This window comes from Hoplias malabaricus, chromosome 6 (assembly GCF_029633855.1).
Source record: "Hoplias malabaricus isolate fHopMal1 chromosome 6, fHopMal1.hap1, whole genome shotgun sequence".
Lineage (NCBI taxonomy): Eukaryota > Metazoa > Chordata > Actinopteri > Characiformes > Erythrinidae > Hoplias > Hoplias malabaricus.
The window spans coordinates 11,246,995-11,263,752 of record NC_089805.1 but is presented as its reverse complement, the minus strand read 5'-3'; the positions used below and the strand labels follow the sequence as shown (position 1 = coordinate 11,263,752).

The 16,758-nt window shown below is 40.7% G+C and overlaps 1 protein-coding gene across 1 annotated transcript; it reads left to right on the top strand.

The window, feature by feature from the left end:
• The first annotated feature begins 1,789 nt into the window (after positions 1-1,789).
• On the top strand, positions 1,790-10,017 carry LOC136700528 (uncharacterized). Its single transcript, XM_066675916.1, has 5 exons — positions 1,790-1,887; positions 2,538-4,545; positions 4,710-4,838; positions 5,284-5,376; positions 8,580-10,017. Exons 2-5 carry the CDS (start codon positions 2,550-2,552, stop codon positions 8,795-8,797), a joined length of 2,436 nt encoding a protein of 811 aa, XP_066532013.1. The 5' UTR covers positions 1,790-1,887; positions 2,538-2,549; the 3' UTR covers positions 8,798-10,017.
• The last annotated feature ends 6,741 nt before the right edge of the window (positions 10,018-16,758 follow it).

The window sequence follows — 16,758 nt, the reverse complement described above, 5'->3', positions numbered from 1 at the left end:
GAAATGGATTATCCATACACTCTATTTGGACAGCTATTTATAAACTAAGTTTAATAATAATATTAAATAACTGTCCTAATAATGATGCTCCAAGGCTTTTCTGGGGTAAAATGTTTTGACCTGAGGGAAGCCTCAAATGTCCTGACATTGGACTGTACCAGAAACGGGGTGTGTGTTGTGTCCTAATTTTACACCTTGGCGTAAATCACTTTGAATAAATTATTGTTGATCCTTGTTTTAGATTTTAATAGTCAGTTTTGTGGTCATTTTCTGTTATTGTTTTAATATTACTATGCCTATATTCATTTAGACTGACAGCAGAATCATGCGGCGCGCAAAGCTTGCCAAGTACGGTGCTGAACCTGAAACTTCTTTGGCCACCGAGGAGCCAAAAGTGGAGGCTACTGCTTCACAGGTAAAAAATGAACCTATATTCATATAATACTAAGCTAGGCATTTCAGTATTTCTTTCCATTAAGGGCTACTACATCAGTGCTGCCCTTACCCAACGATTGTCCTGACACCAAAATTCCAGCACTGTTTTGGGCTAAAATATCTTGGTGTAGTTAAAGGGGGCGTTCACGGTTTTAATCGAAACACACCTTTATTAATATACAACTCTGAGGATGTTTCCTCATCATTTGCTGCTTTTCAGTAGTTTTGCGTGCTCAGAACTGATCTAATGCATTTCTGAAGCCTGTTTTTAAAAAAAACAAAAAAGAAAAAATGTCTCTGTCCACTGTTAGGATTCTCTCTCTCTGCTCGCAGCAGAGAAACGGCATCTAGAGTTATTTTACACGAGAAATCTCTATACAATCTCTATGAAAAGTACAATTCGAGATGAGGATGATGCTCTGTGTCTGTTCCATAGGTGGGTAACACTGACTTATTTTTACTGTTTTGGATTTCTTAAGGTGGACTGTCCAAATTCAGGAGATGGCAAACTGCATGAAATAAAACACATACCGACATTATTACAAACTCTACAGCTCGAGTTACATATGGGTTTCTGTGGTAATTCAAATAGTGAAAGCAAGCTTACAGACAAGTCAAACTTCAGCTGCGTACTATCAGTTATTTTTCCCCAAACACACTGTTCCACCTTAAAAGACGCACAGCTTCTGAGTGTAAACAAACCAGAGAGAACAGCATTTCCCCACAATCGTAGACGTCCCCTTTTAATATCTAAATTGTCCTGAATTTGCATCGTACCAGACAAAGGGTGTGTGTCGGGTCCTAATTTTGCATCATGACGTGAACGATATTGCCAAAATGAAAGCTGTTGCTTCTCTTAGTCCTTATTGTTGTCATTTTGTTTTTTTCCCATGAGCAATGAAAGTAAGCAGCATGAAATGTCTGACTGGTCTTTGTCTCACACCTTGCAGGACAAAAACATTAACAAATCACCTGAAGGTCCGGATCTTTCGCTGATTTCTCATGAGCGGAGAGCAGAAATCATGGCAGCACAGGTAGAAATGGATTATCCATACACTCTATTTGGACAGCTATTTATAAACTAAGTTTAATAATAATATTAAATAACTGTCCTAATAATGATGCTCCAAGGCTTTTCTGGGGTAAAATGTTTTGACCTGAGGGAAGTCTCAAATGTCCTGACATTGGACTGTACCAGAAACGGGGTGTGTGTTGTGTCCTAATTTTACACCTTGGCGTAAATCACTTTGAATAAATTATTGTTGATCCTTGTTTTAGATTTTAATAGTCAGTTTTGTGGTCATTTTCTGTTATTGTTTTAATATTACTATGCCTATATTCATTTAGACTGACAGCAGAATCATACGGAGCGCAAAGCTTGCCAAGTACGGCGCTGAACCTGAAACTTCTTTGGCCACCGAGGAGCCAAAAGTGGAGGCTACTGCTTCACAGGTAAAAAATGAACCTATTTTCATATAATAGTAAGCTAGGCATTTCAGTATTTCTTTCCATTAAGGGCTACTACATCAGTGCTGCCCTTACCCAACGATTGTCCTGACACCAAAATTCCAGCACTGTTTTGGGCTAAAATATCTTGGTGTAGTTAAAGGGGGCGTTCACGGTTTTAATCGAAACACACCTTTATTAATATACAACTCTGAGGATGTTTCCTCATCATTTGCTGCTTTTCAGTAGTTTTGCGTGCTCAGAACTGATCTAATGCATTTCTGAAGCCTGTTTTAAAAAAAAAAAACAAAAAAGAAAAAATGTCTCTGTCCACTGTTAGGATTCTCTCTCTCTGCTCACAGCAGAGAAACAGCATCTAGAGTTATTTTACACGAGAAATCTCTATGAAAAGTACAATTCGAGATGAGGATTTTGCTTTTTATTGTTTTACTTTCAGCCTTGTTGCGTGCCTCATAAGAACAGAGCAGAAATTCTAGAAGCACAAATAGATGTTATAAGACAGGTTTGTTAGAAATCAGCTATAATGGGCTTTTTAACATTAACTATTGTGTTGAAAAATGAATTGTCTTTTAAGATAAGGCTCCAAACTTGTTTTTTTCATGGCTCAATAAACAATTATGGTTTCATTTTCATAGATTTTCACTAAAATGGATGATTCCTCTGACTACTCGCAGTACACGGATAGTGACGACGACTATGATCCACATGTAGATGGTGACCTTTCTGAGGCTTCTAGCTGTAGCACATCTGATTCTCAGAGTCATGTTTCCCACAAGAAATTAAAGAGAAACAAAGAGAAAGTCAACATAAACAACAGTGACCTCAAAATGAAATTATCCAAGCCACACAACAGAACCCAGAGTGAGGTCAGCAATGCAAGAAATAATGTCAGCACCTCAAATCTAATCTCTCTAACAGAAACAGAAAACAAGAGTTCTGTTCATGTAGCATCAATGCCATCCTCAAATACAGGCTGGAGATATAAGAAGCAGCAGTATTGTCTATATTGTGAGAAGCCATTCTCTAAAATTTCAAGGCATCTGCAGTATGTACATCGCAATGAGTCAGATGTGGCTAAAGCATTCAGCTTTGATAAAAAATCAAAAGAGAGGCGAGTGCGCCTGCGTTTGTTAATAAGCAGAGGAAATTTTGTGCACAATGCTGTTGTATCCAGTGAGGGTAAGGGTGATTTGGTGGCCTGTAGGAGACCTAAAAAACCTGCATTCACTCATGACTTTACACATTGCATCCACTGCCAGGGTCTGTATGCAAGAAAGTCACTTTGGAGGCACATTAGAAACTGTCCACAGAATTCCAGTATTAATGAGTCTAGCACTGGCAAAAAGCATGTGCAGTCACTCAGTTACATGGCATTTGCCCCTTCTCCCGATCTGTCCAAAGGATTTTGGAAAACAGTCGTATGCCAAATGAAGCATGATCAAATTTCTGATTTGATCAGGAAAGATAAATACATACTTCTGTTGGGAGAACAGATGTTCAACAAACTCAACCCAAGTTCCACAAAAAATGATTACATTCGACAAAAAATGAGAGAAGTAGGACGTCTGCTGTTTGAGGCAAGAACAATGACACCTATGAAGTGCATGGAAGATTTTGTATTGCCATCCAATTTCCCCCATGTCATCAAAGCAGTGAGAAGTGTTGCTGGACACTGTGAGGAAACAAATACATACAAGACTCCTTCACTCGCTCTAAAACTTGGCCATAGTTTAGCAAAAATTGCAACTTCTGTGGAATGCAATGCAATAATGGTGGGACAAGAGCAGCTTGCTCAGGATGCGCGAAACTTCAGAGTTTTGCAAGAGTATAAATGGAACGAATCAATCTCAGCTGCAGCAGGAACAACCCTCAATGAGGCAAAAATGAACAAGCCACAAATTTTGCCATTCACTGAAGATGTGAAGACGTTGCATTCTTTTTTAAAAACAGAGATGGAGAAATATAAGAATGCTCTGAAGGAAAATTCTGATGTCAAAAGCTATGCAAGCTTATGCAAACTGACACTTACCAGAGTCATACTTTTTAACAGAAGGAGGGGTGGAGAAACAGCAAGGTTGAAACTAGAGTCCTATGTTTCAAGAGAACAGTCACCAATTCACGAAGACCTGGCAACTGGGCTTAGCGATTTTGAAAAGAGTCTCTGTAAACATTTTCAAAGGGTGGAAATTCGTGGAAAGAGGGGCAGGATGGTGCCGGTACTGTTGACACCAGAGATGGTCAGTTGCATGGATCTCCTCATTGAGAAAAGAAGAATTTGTCAGGTACCAAGTGAGAATGTACACCTTTTTGCACGTCCAAATGCTCTCTCATCTTATCGTGGATCGGATGCTTTGCGTGAGTATGCAGAAGCCTGTGGTGCAAGAAATCCAACAGCTCTTTCATCAACAAAGTTACGTAAACAGATTGCAACTTTGTCAACAGTGTTAAATTTAAAAGAAAATGAAATGGATCAGCTTGCCAACTTTTTGGGTCATGACATTAGGATTCATCGTCAATACTACCGTCTGCCTGAAAGTACTTTGCAACTTGCTAAAATGAGCAAGCTTCTTATCGCAATGGAGAGAGGGGCACTGTCAGAAATCCAGGGTGTTCAGCTGGATGACATCGTAATTGATCCAAAAGGTAGAGGAACATAAAATTTATTTATAAAACTAGTATTTAGGAAGTGCAGTAAGATCAGGTCCAGTGGGTCATTTAATGTGATGATAATTTGGCAAAGTGAAATGTTTTTGATACTCCTGTATTTTGCAAGATCATTTTCACTAACCAGTTCTATACGTGATTAGATGAAATTGAAGACACTGATGCTAATACGTCAAGTGATGAGGCAGAGATAGAAGACCTTCCGGAAAGCCAGAGCCCAAGAGCTCCTCAGCCATCAACTTTAGAAAATCCACGCACCTCAGATCCAAATGGTAAGCTTAGGTTAACAAGTTGTATATTTGATAGCTGAGGCCAAAATTATATATTCAGTCTTGAGTGACTTTTTTTTTTTTTTTGTCTGATCTTTTTGTTTAACATATCTTCTTCCTCTCTGCCTGGTAAAGCACTCTGATGTGGTTGTTGCGTTCATACCTATTTTGACATTTCCAGATTAGTGTTTTTGGAGTAGGCTGTTTCATTGTGCTTGTGCATTGATCAGAATTATAGATTATATTGCACCATGAATTAAATTGGTTTTAACATTAAAAAAAGTATATGGTGTAACGCATTTGGCCAAATATAATGTATACTATAGTATGTGGCTTGCAGTTTTAGGATGGCTTTGAAATAGTCTTATTTTGTACAAGCACTATATTTAAAAGTTGTAGGCTGGTGATTTACATTAGTGTAAATTGTATGTATTTATTTTGTATTTAGATCAGCATAACAGAAAAGGAGAAAAGCAGAAAATCTCAGAATCCTTTTCTGACCAAAGTCATCTACAAGAACCAAGTTCAACACAAAGCAATGGTAAGGGAAAACAATCTTGCAATTTTATTTCTATGGCACATAGACCAACTGGTCACTTCATTGTCCTCCAGTTTTCTACACTCTGCCCATTCACCCAGTTCCACTGACCACACAGTAGCACTTTGTAGTTCTTCAGTTATTCTGAATATTTTTTACCCCCCTGTCCCTCAGCGCTCAGGACCCCCACAGAGCAGGTGTGATGTGGTGGTGGATCATTCTCAGTGCTGCAGTGACACTGACGTGGTGGTGGTGTGTTAGTGTGTGTTGTGCTGGTACACTGAACAAAAAAAAATGTAGTGACTCTGACTTTAAAGAAGCAATCTGTAATACGGACACGAAGCATTTAAATAAAAACTATAATACAGTGGGGAGAGCTCCTCCCCCTCCTCTTCAGACGTGAAGTTCGAGCAGTTGCCAGTTTGAGGAAAACTGAACGAACAAGCAAGAGACAAGAAGAGTGTGCCATAATCAACATATTTACACAGAAAAGTGTTCATCGATTCACTATAACATCTATATCTACGCAAAATAAGTGAACGTGGCCGTGATTTCCCTCCATTATACACATTTACTTATCTGTCCAAATCCACCTGAAATATTTCCACTAGACATGGCTGGTGTTACTTATCAACTTTCCTTTCCACCATAAATGTTGTTTAGGAGGCAGATCTTATCCACAATTTTTGTAGTCAAACATTTTGTTCCACCTTACATGTGTCGGTTTATGAGTCATATTGGCGTTATTCGCCAGGTTCTTGAATTCTGTTTCACCTTAAAAGCCGAAACTAGCGCTATAGCTTTTAAGCTTTTTGAAGCAACTGTTATTCCACTTTATCTGTTTAAAGCAAACAAACCGTGTGATGTCACTAAACATTTACCTACTTAAGGGGAGGGCAAAAATATAAAGAGCCACCACCATTTTCCCTGCATTTACAAGAAAGTAATATCTACACCACATTAAAATTTAGACTAGACAAGGCTGGTGTTATTTTCCCTTCAACCGTAATCATCAGTTTAAAAGGCAGATCCTTGCATCCTATTCACAATTTTTGTATTTAAGCGTTTAGTTCCACCTTAAATGGGTCTGTTTAAGAGTCTCCAGCTACTTATTGAATATTCATTTCCATCTTAAACAGCTATGCGAAGCTAAAGCTAGCGCTAGGTTTATAAACTAAACTTGTTTTGAAACACTTATTCCCGTCTTATCCATTTAAAACACACAACCAAGTAGAGCTGGGCGATATGGCCAAAAAAAATTTCATGAAAGAGTTTTCTATATTGATCAATCTCTATTTATTGTGATATTAACATTGTCACACTGTGACAAGGACATCCTTCTAAAATATAGACTGAATGCACCAATTGTTCATTACTATACAACATATATATGCACATATAGTATTCACATTACTCAAATTCACAAGGAAAGATTTCACTGGAACAATAACATTTCCTTACCACATAAATGTAATGATGTCTTTGTCGTGTTATTGAAACATTCTTATGGCATTACCTCCTCAAGCGTTTAAAGAAGCAAAAAGAGTAAAAAGATGAATTAACAAGAATTAAAAATAATAAATAAATAAATGAATGAACACTCCCAAGTGCTCAGCTATAATCATACTGCACGTAACCCATTAGAAGGCTTAGAACAGTGCTAGTAACAGTGGGAAAGCTAGAACATTTTCAGTTTCACACATTCATTCGTTCACTGCCTTTAACCTCGTATACAGTTCAGGGACGCGGTGGGTCCGGAGCATACCCAGGCGAGAGAATTCCATCCTTGGGGAATTTTTATTTAAAATTATTTTAATTATTTATTAATAATTATTTATTTTAAATTTAGCCTAATCTATACCAGCGGAGCCAGTAAAAAATTTGCGAGCAGAGAAAATAATTTTGTGTGAGGAAAACCACGTCAGGCAACGAACAGTGCTCTTGCAAACCGGAAAACATTTCCTATTATATTCATCATTACACACAGACTGATATTTCAAGTGTTTATTTCTTTTAATTTGATGATTATAACTGACAACTAATGAAAACCTCAAATTCAGTTTCTCAGAAAATTAGAATATTGTGAAAAGGTTCAATATTGAACCTGCTGCCACACTCTAATCAGCTAATTAACTCAAAACACCTGCAAAGGCCTTTAAATGGTCTCTCAGTCTAGTTCTGTAGGCTACACACTCATGTTGAAGACTGCTGACTTGACAGATGTCCAAAAGACGACCACTGACACCTTACACAAACAGAGGAAGACACAAAAGGTCATTGCTAAAGAGGCTGGCTGTTCACAGAGCTCTGTGTCCAAGCTCATTAATAGAGAGGCGAAGGGAAGGAAAAGATGTGGCAGAAGAAAGTGTACAAGCAATAGGGATAACCGCACCCTGGAGAGGGTTGTGAAACAAAACCCTTTCAAAAATGTGGGGAGAGTCACAAAGACTGGACTGCAGTTGGAGTCAGTGCTTCAAGAACCACCACACAGACATATGCAAGACATGAGTTTCAGCTGTCGCATTCCTTGTGTGAAGCCACTCTTGAACAAGACACTTGTCAGAAGTGTCTCGCCCCTGGGCTAAAGACACAAAGGACTGGACTGCTGCTGAGTGGTCCACAGTAATGTTCTCTGATGAAAGTAAATTTTGCATTTTCTTTGGAAATCAAGGTCTGGAGGAAGAGAGGAGAGGCACAGAATCCACGTTGCTTGAGGTCCAGTGTAAAGTTTCCACAGTCAGTGATGGTGTGGGGTGCCATGTCATCTGCTGGTGTTGGTCCACTGTGTTTTCTGAGGTCCAAGGTCAACGCAGCCGTCTACCAGGGAATTTCAGCACTTCATGCTTCCTGCTGCTGACCAACTTTATGGAGATGCAGTTTTCATTTTCAAAAAGGACTTGGCACCTGCACACAGTGCCAAAGCTACCAGTACCTGGTTTAAGGACCATGGTCTCCCTGTTCTTAATTGGTCTGAAAACTCACCTGACCTTAACCACATAGAAAATCTATGGGGTATTGTGAAGAGGAAGATGCAGTACACCAGACCCAACAATGCAGAAGAGCTGAAGACCACTATCAGAGCAGCCTGGGCTCTCATATAACACCTGAGCAGTGCCACAGACTGATTGACTCCATGCCCCTCTAATATTAATTTGTTTTTATGTACATTTTGTGTTTTGTGACTCAGATCTCATTTCTGTCAACAGACATTCCACAAAGCAGGAAGAAGTGGTCAGATGATGAGGTACATGCTGTTGAGAAACACCTAATGCATTGTATAAAGAGTGGCCGAGTCCCTGGTAAGAAAGACTGTCTCTCATGCTTGCTGTCTGAACCTGATGCTCTCAGAAACCGTGACTGGGTGGCCATCAAGTACTATGTGAAGAACAGAATAGTGGCACTCAAAAGAAAACTGTGTGGGTAAAATACTGACTTTGTAAGCTGACAAATGTATGAATGTAACGAAGGAGACGTTGTCATTTCATTTATTTTTTTATTCTGACATATCAGATGTGTTCTATGCAGTTTTTTTTAAGTTGGTAAAGTTCAGCCAGCAATATTCTTAAACCTTCTTTGTTCAGTATATAACCGTCATTGAATACTTACACTGTTCACCATTCACCAGTATGCTATTTGTTATTTTAATTGTTTGAGAGAGAAAATTTGCAGTGGATTGAGCCATGTATTATTTTTTTTAGGCTCGTTATTAATACAATATATTATTGGCTGAAGGATAATATAAAAGTAAATGTAAAAAATATAAAATAATAATAATAATAAAATATAAAAAAATAGATGCTTTATTATTGTTATAGCTATTGTTATTAATAACATAATTGTAATAACACAATGCAAAGTTCCAAGTGAATACATTGTAATTGTCCAAAAAAATGCCCCATGCATTCACTTTAGAAGAGATGGATAAAATCCTTCTTTGGATCATGTAAAATATTTTATTCCATTTTGTAGTATTTTTATTTGCTCATTCATCAGGAAATTTTAGTGTGAAGGACAGCTTCCAGATGTAAAAAACTAAACATCCACCAAAATGTAGATGCATGTGATCTATAGAATCTGCTGTAAAACTGTGGCACTTTGTTTTATACCTTGTGTTGGAAATTCAAATAAATGTTTTTTTTTTGATAATATGTCTGATTAGTTTAACTGTACACTACATGTACAGTTAGAATAAATCATTTCAATATTTTAGAATATTGAACTACTAAGATTATAAAAAAATTAAGAACATGCCCATACATCACCTTGAAAGCTATGATACACCCTATAATTGTTGTGTCCTTGATTTGCAGTAGTCCATGTGTAAAATAAGTCCCAACTTTTAACATGTCCCCATTATGTTGGTAGTAGCAGACTTGAAAGTGTGTGTATTGTATGTCCTGGAAGTTCACATAAACCCGAAAGTGTCCCATAATTTCACATAAACCAGAAAAATAGGAACTTTTTTAAAAAAGAACATACAGAAAAAATCAACAGATAAACATCATATGGGAATTATATGAAACACAAAAATAGGTTTCATTTGTTTCTGGAACCTCCAGAAAGGGATGTCCCCATTTGTAGGTAGTTTGTCTGGTGTCCTGAAATTACACAAAAACGCGTATGTGTGTGTGTGTGTGTGTGTGTGTGTGTGTGTGTGTGTGTGTGTGTGTATGTGTGTGTGTGTGTGTATAAAGCTGGCTGTGGTGTGTGGTGTGTGTGGGTTATTGTGCTGGAATGACGTGGCTTTGCACTGATGGGAACCACAGCTTTCCCCCAAAGCAGAAGGCCCCCAGATCTGCGGCTCCTCTCCTAATGGATAAAACTAACGTTTGAACAGTTAAAGCTTACGTTCATTATTATTATTATTTTTTATAAAATTCTGAGGATGTTCCTCAACATTTGCTTCTCTCCAGTCGGTTTGAACTCCACTCAAAACCAGTCTAATGTGTTTACGAAGCGCCAGTGTCTGTAAATAAGTAAAAAAAAAAAAAAAAAATGCATCTCTGTCCAGTATGTCTCTCTCTCTCTCTCCCTCTCTCTCTCTCTCTCTCTCTCTCTCTCTCTCTCTCTCTTTCTCTCTCTCTCTCTCTCTCTCTCTAAAGAGTTCTCAGAAAGAACTCCAAATGCTGAAAAGCATGAACCGAGTTAAGGATGTTGCTCTATTCCTGCTCCATTGGTGGGTAATATGTATTTATTTCTGCTGTTTCAGATAATTTAAGGTGGACATGTCTCCAAACACGAGAGACAGCTAACTGCATTAGCAACAGTGCTACAAAACAAAACAACTCGAGTTACACATGAGTTTCTGTGGTGATTCAAATCAGTGAATAAAATCGTACGAAGTTACACCTCGGCTGCGTGCAAACAACTGTTGTTTTTATCCTCAAACACACTGTTCCACCTTAAAAGAGGCAGAGTTTCAGAATGTAAACAAACCAGAGAGGACAGTGATTCCTTACAATCATAGATATCCTCTTTAAGAGGACTACAGTAATGACACTCCTTTGATTTCCTCTGCACAAGGGCCAGGGTCCAGTGTCTCTAAGGAGTGCTGATTTCTGAGGGGTTCTGTATTAATAATTACTGATAGAGGAAACATGGAGCTCAAATTAAGCAGAAGTTAACTGCCCAGTTACCAAAGTCATTAAGTTTAGACCCTGGGGTGTCTTTTAGGTGGTAAGTGTGTGGTGGTGTTGATGCTAGAAGGCATATCCTGAGTGAGAAAGTGTCGATGGGGTTGGTGCACTGTGGCTGAGCTTCTCTGCTCTGAAATAAAACATGGATTTGGACAGACAGGGTTTCATACCTCACACATCTAAGGAGACAATCATGTCAACTTGTGGGGTGTGGCTTTCCAGCTGCAGGGGGGTGGGGGTGGGAGAAGATAGAGGGAGAGACTAAATGCATATTCACAGATGTGTTTTGTGTGTGTGTGTGTGTGTGTGTGTGTGTGTGTGCGTGCAGTATGAAGTGATGGTGTAGCATTACAGCTAAGCCACTTTAGCACTTTGGAAATAACTTTAAATTCTTTAACTCTGAACAAAGAAGGGTTTTACAGAAATATATTTCACTTCTAAAATGAAGAGGCTCAGCAGTTTTCTCTCTTCTTTATGCATCCGTTTATGAATCAGTTTTGATAAATTACAGCTTGCCATTTCATTTCTCTCTCTGGAGCCTTGGCCTGTTTTATTTATGAATGACCTCAGTTTTAACCCCTGGATATATGGGGTCATGACATCTGAATGTTGTTTTCTTTGGGAACTATTTTGCCTCATAAATTAAGTCCCACACTGCCATGAAAAGATTGAACAAAACATAATGTCGTGGGTTTCCTCCGGGTGACTGTCTGTGAGGAGTGTGGTGTGTTCTCCCTGTGTCTGCGTGGGTTTCCTCCGGGTGACTGTCTGTGAGGAGTGTGGTGTGTTCTCCCTGTGTCTGCGTGGGTTTCCTCCGGGTGACTGTCTGTGAGGAGTGTGGTGTGTTCTCCCTGTGTCCTCGTGGGTTTCCTCCGGGTGACTCAAAAGTGTCCGTAGGTGTGAGTGTGTGAGTGAATGTGTGAGCGTGTGTTGCCCTGTGAAGGACTGGCGCCCCCTCCAGGGTGTATCCCATGCCTTGCGCCCAGTAATTCCGGGTAGGCTCCGGACCCACTGTGACCCTGAACTGGATAAGGGTTACAGACAATGAATGAATAAATGAATGAATGAGGTCAAATACCTTTCATTCAGCAGCTTTTACCCTAAACACTTGGTGTGAGGAGCTTTCAGAGACGTCTGGTTCCATTCACCACCACCACTCAGAACATTTCTGACTCCACAGTGATCACTCGACATTATATGAAACTAATCAGTTCTTTCATTTGGTGGAAAGATGAAGGGAAATTCCCAATAAAGAGTCAAATTTAGAACAGAATGGAATTACATGGAGTTACACATCCTGCTTTTTGACTTATTTACAAATTCATTTTTCATAGACGAGCGTAATCAAACGTGTTATTTTAGCTCTTTTTACGATGTGATTCATGAGACCCATGTCGTAAAACTCAAGCCACGTTTAAAAATAAGTGGCGCGAGCGTATAAAGATCTTAAAGTAGAAACAGTGCTTTTACACAGGGCTTTTACACAGTAAAGGCCTTGGCTCCGCACGGCTTCCTGTCTCCAACTCAATGCTCCCTTTGACTGCGGCTCGGTGACGGAATACCTCGTCTGTTTCCTGTTTGTATCCCTCTGTTGCCTGGCAGCCGTGGTGGTCTCCATGGAGGGAGGGGCTTCTGGGAGCAAGCTAGAAAAAAAAAAGAGGGCCTCAGTGCGCAGCTCCACCATGAGGCCCAGACACAACAGTGACTCAATTAGACACATTTAGAGACAAACACAGCTGCTCCAAATTTGGGAAGGGACTATTTTAAAAAGAAGAAGTTAGAAACTTACCCAGAATTCAGAAGCACACTGGATGAAATTAAAGTAACAGTACGAAGTTATCATTTATTATTTTTAGACTTTTTTCTATACAGTACAACTACAATAACACAGAGAATACAACTGAGTGTCGACCCCAAATGTTTATAAAAGGTTTATTACTGAAACTCTGACACACCCAGGCCTCTAGGTGTCACTGTGATGGCTGCTTTATAACGTGAAGTAGAATCACTGATGACAGATGTACATTTAAGTGAGAAGAATGAACCAGAATTGATCCACACACTCACCTTCGTGGGCTCCTTGGGTTGAGCTATTTACAATGATAATGGGCCTCAGTGTGCAGCTCCACAATGGGGCCCAGATACAACAGTGACGAAGTTAAAATGAGTCAGAAACAAACAGTTTTCTAAGTTTGGCAGGAAGCATTATAAAAAAGGAGAAAATCTGCAGAACGTCCAGAATTACTCACACAAACAGAACAAATCTAGGCAACCAAAATGAACCTACTGTGGAGACTCTGGAGAACCTGGAGAACCCGGAGAACGTAACTTTTAGGTTTGCAAATAATTCCTAAAGTCTTTTTGTGTAACATGTAATCATAATTTAAAATGTAAACATTCTCCTGCTCTTTTGTCATTTTATACAACTGAAAAATACCCTAAAAATGAAGTATTAATGCGTGACATTCCTGATTTCTAACACTGAAATCCCCATCTTTTTGCATGGGTTTCCTCCGGGTGACTGTCTGTGAGGAGTGTGATGTGTTCTCCCTGTGTCTGCGTGGGTTTCCTCCGGGTGACTGTCTGTGAGGAGTGTGATGTGTTCTCCCTGTGTTTGCGTGGGTTTCCTCCGGGTGACTGTCTGTGAGGAGTGTGATGTGTTCTCCCTGTGTCTGCGTGGGTTTCCTCCGGGTGACTGTCTGTGAGGAGTGTGGTGTGTTCTCTCTGTGTCTGCGTGGGTTTCCTCCGGGTGACTGTCTGTGAGGAGTGTGGTGTATTCTCCCTGTGTCTGCGTGGGTTTCTTCCAGGTGACTGTCTGTGAGGAGTGTGGTGTGTTCTCTCTGTGTCTGCGTGGGTTTCCTCCGGGTGACTGTCTGTGAGAAGTGTGGTGTGTTCTCTCTGTGTCTGCGTGGGTTTCCTCCGGGTGACTGTCTGTGAGGAGTGTGGTGTATTCTCCCTGTGTCTGCGTGGGTTTCTTCCAGGTGACTGTCTGTGAGGAGTGTGGTGTGTTCTCTCTGTGTCTGCGTGGGTTTCCTCTGGGTGACTGTCTGTGAGGAGTGTGGTGTGTTCTCCCTGTGTCTGCGTGGGTTTCCTCCGGGTGACTGTCTGTGAGGAGTGTGATGTGTTCTCCCTGTGTCTGCGTGGGTTTCCTCCGGGTGACTGTCTGTGAGGAGTGTGATGTGTTCTCCCTGTGTCTGCGTGGGTTTCCTCCGGGTGACTGTCTGTAAGGAGTGTGATGTGTTCTCCCTGTGTCTGCGTGAGTTTCCTCCGGTTGATTGTCTGTGAGGAGTGTGGTGTGTTCTCTCTGTGTCTGCGTGGGTTTCCTCCGGGTGACTGTCTGTGAGGAGTGTGGTGTGTTCTCTCTGTGTCTGCGTGGGTTTCCTCCGGGTGACTGTCTGTGAGGAGTGTGGTGTATTCTCCCTGTGTCTGCGTGGGTTTCTTCCAGGTGACTGTCTGTGAGGAGTGTGGTGTGTTCTCCCTGTGTCTGCGTGGGTTTCCTCCGGGTGACTGTCTGTGAGGAGTGTGGTGTGTTCTCTCTGTGTCTGCGTGGGTTTCCTCCGGGTGACTGTCTGTGAGGAGTGTGGTGTGTTCTCCCTGTGTCTGCGTGGTTTTTCTCCTACACTCCAAAAACACACGTTGGTAGGTGGATTGGAGACTCACAAGTGTCCGTGTGAGTGAGTGAATATGTTGCCATGTGAAAGACTGTTTGTCTGTCTTACTCTCCTTCAAATAACTTGGAGATTTTTCAATGATCTAAAATCTCAAAACAAAACTGTTTTTAAAACTTGCTGGATTTGTGTGGACGGGGCCTAACACAACAACTGGTTTAGCTCCAAACGACATACAATCGTTCACATCTGGAGCAGTAGAAAGGGAAGGAGAGCAGCCTCCTGAAATTAAATGCTAATGAGGTTGTAATAATCCGAAATGATTGCTGCAGACTCCGAGCTCAGAGAGGAAACACATCAGAGCAAAGTGGAGCTGCAGGCTCTGATACTAAAGTCTGCAAAGCTGCAGTCTGCATTTATAAATTAAAAATATATATATCTATGTAGGTTTTGGTTTGATGGAATACGTTTTGCTGTGAATTTGAGCTTGTCCCTCTTTCTCCCATCACTCCACACGGCGCGAGGCTGTGGATTCTGTGATGACGAAGGTGGAAAGGTATGTTTATCTCATGATCAGCTAATGACGGATGATGAGGAAAGCTTAAAACACCTTTGCCCGCGGCCATCTCCCTCTTAATGTTGCTATTTTTGGTTTGTAGGAATTCAGCGCCTTGTTTAACTGCGTCCTGCTGGGACAAAGACTCAGATAACTATCATCATCATCATCATCATCATCATCATCATCATCTTCATCATCAGCAGCAGCTGTAAAACATCAGTAAACTGACTCCAAAACCTCTATTAAGTTCTCTGTTCAAAAAGAATGATTATACAATCACAGGCACACTGTTTCTCTGTTAAAGCAACACCATGTAATATGTAGTGTTTTTGCTTCTAACTGTAGCATAGTGGTGGTTTCCTACCCTCCTCCAAATATTACACACCGCAGTTTCTGCAGTGCTGAACCTGGATTAGCAACGGCAGAGGTTCTCCCTTTTACAGCTTGGTGGAGCCTCACTATGATTTTGAAGCTGTTATATTATGGTAAAAATACTACCTAATGTTGCTTTAATAGCATTAATAACAGAAGAACTGTTGGATAAATGTCCACAAACCTTTGGACACACTCACACAGCCCTGAATCTCAGACCTCCGAGAGAAACGTGAAGAGCAGCTACATCCCTTCCCTCCACATCTGCAGGTTCTAATCACATCTCTGCTCACATTATAATGTGTTTACGGCTACAACCAGCCAATCACAACGAGGGAGGATGAGATGAAAGAGTGCGTTCTTCGATTGTTAGGAGCAGTGGACCATCACGCTAGTGTACGCTCCCCATAAAACCACACGTCTCCTGCTCCGGGAGGAAGACTGAGCTCCAGAGACAACCGGGGGCTTCCATAACACGTTCATGGAGCTGGATGATCACATCCGAAGAAAAGTGATCTGCAGAAGTATGGAGCTGATGCACAAACAATAAAACAAACACATTTAGTTTATTTTTGTTTTGCAAATCCTTTGCTCGAAGTTGTGCAAAACCATTTATCCATCACAGGGTAGTGGATCAGACACATCAGTGCTGCGAAAACATCCAACCGACATCATCCTTATAAAGGACTAGAGGACGACCGTCACACACTGTGCAGCGACAGATGAGCTACTGTCTCTGACTTTACATCTACAAGGTGGACCAACGAGGGAGGAGTGTCTCACAGAGTGGACAGTGAGTGGACACAGGGTTTAAAAACTCCAGCAGCACTGCTGTGTCTGATCCACTCTACACCAGCACAACACACACTAACACACCACCACCACGTCAGTGTCACTGCAGCACTGAGAATGATCCACCACCACATCACACCTGCTCTGTGGGGGTCCTGAGCGTTGTAGAACAGGGGGAAAGGGGGTTAACAATGTATGCAGAGCAACAGACAGAGCCCAGTGTGTAACTGTAAAACTACATAGTGCTCCTGTGTGGTCAGTGGAGCTGAGAGAATGGACACATTGTAGAAAACGTTACTCTTGAGCACATACAACCATCACTATTTAAATAATTCACTTTAAATAACCAGGTTCCACTCTTAGAGCTAGAACCCTCAAAGAACCTTTTATGTAGACTAAGTTATAATACAGACTTATG

Coding starts and splice junctions, on each gene's coding strand:
- LOC136700528 (XM_066675916.1), top strand. CDS start 2,550: ATGGATGATTCCTCTGACTACTCGCAGTACACGGATAGTGACGACGAC. Junction 4,839..5,283: donor ACGCACCTCAGATCCAAATG/GTAAGCTTAGGT, acceptor TTTTGTATTTAG/ATCAGCATAACAGAAAAGGA. Junction 5,377..8,579: donor AAGTTCAACACAAAGCAATG/GTAAGGGAAAAC, acceptor TTCTGTCAACAG/ACATTCCACAAAGCAGGAAG.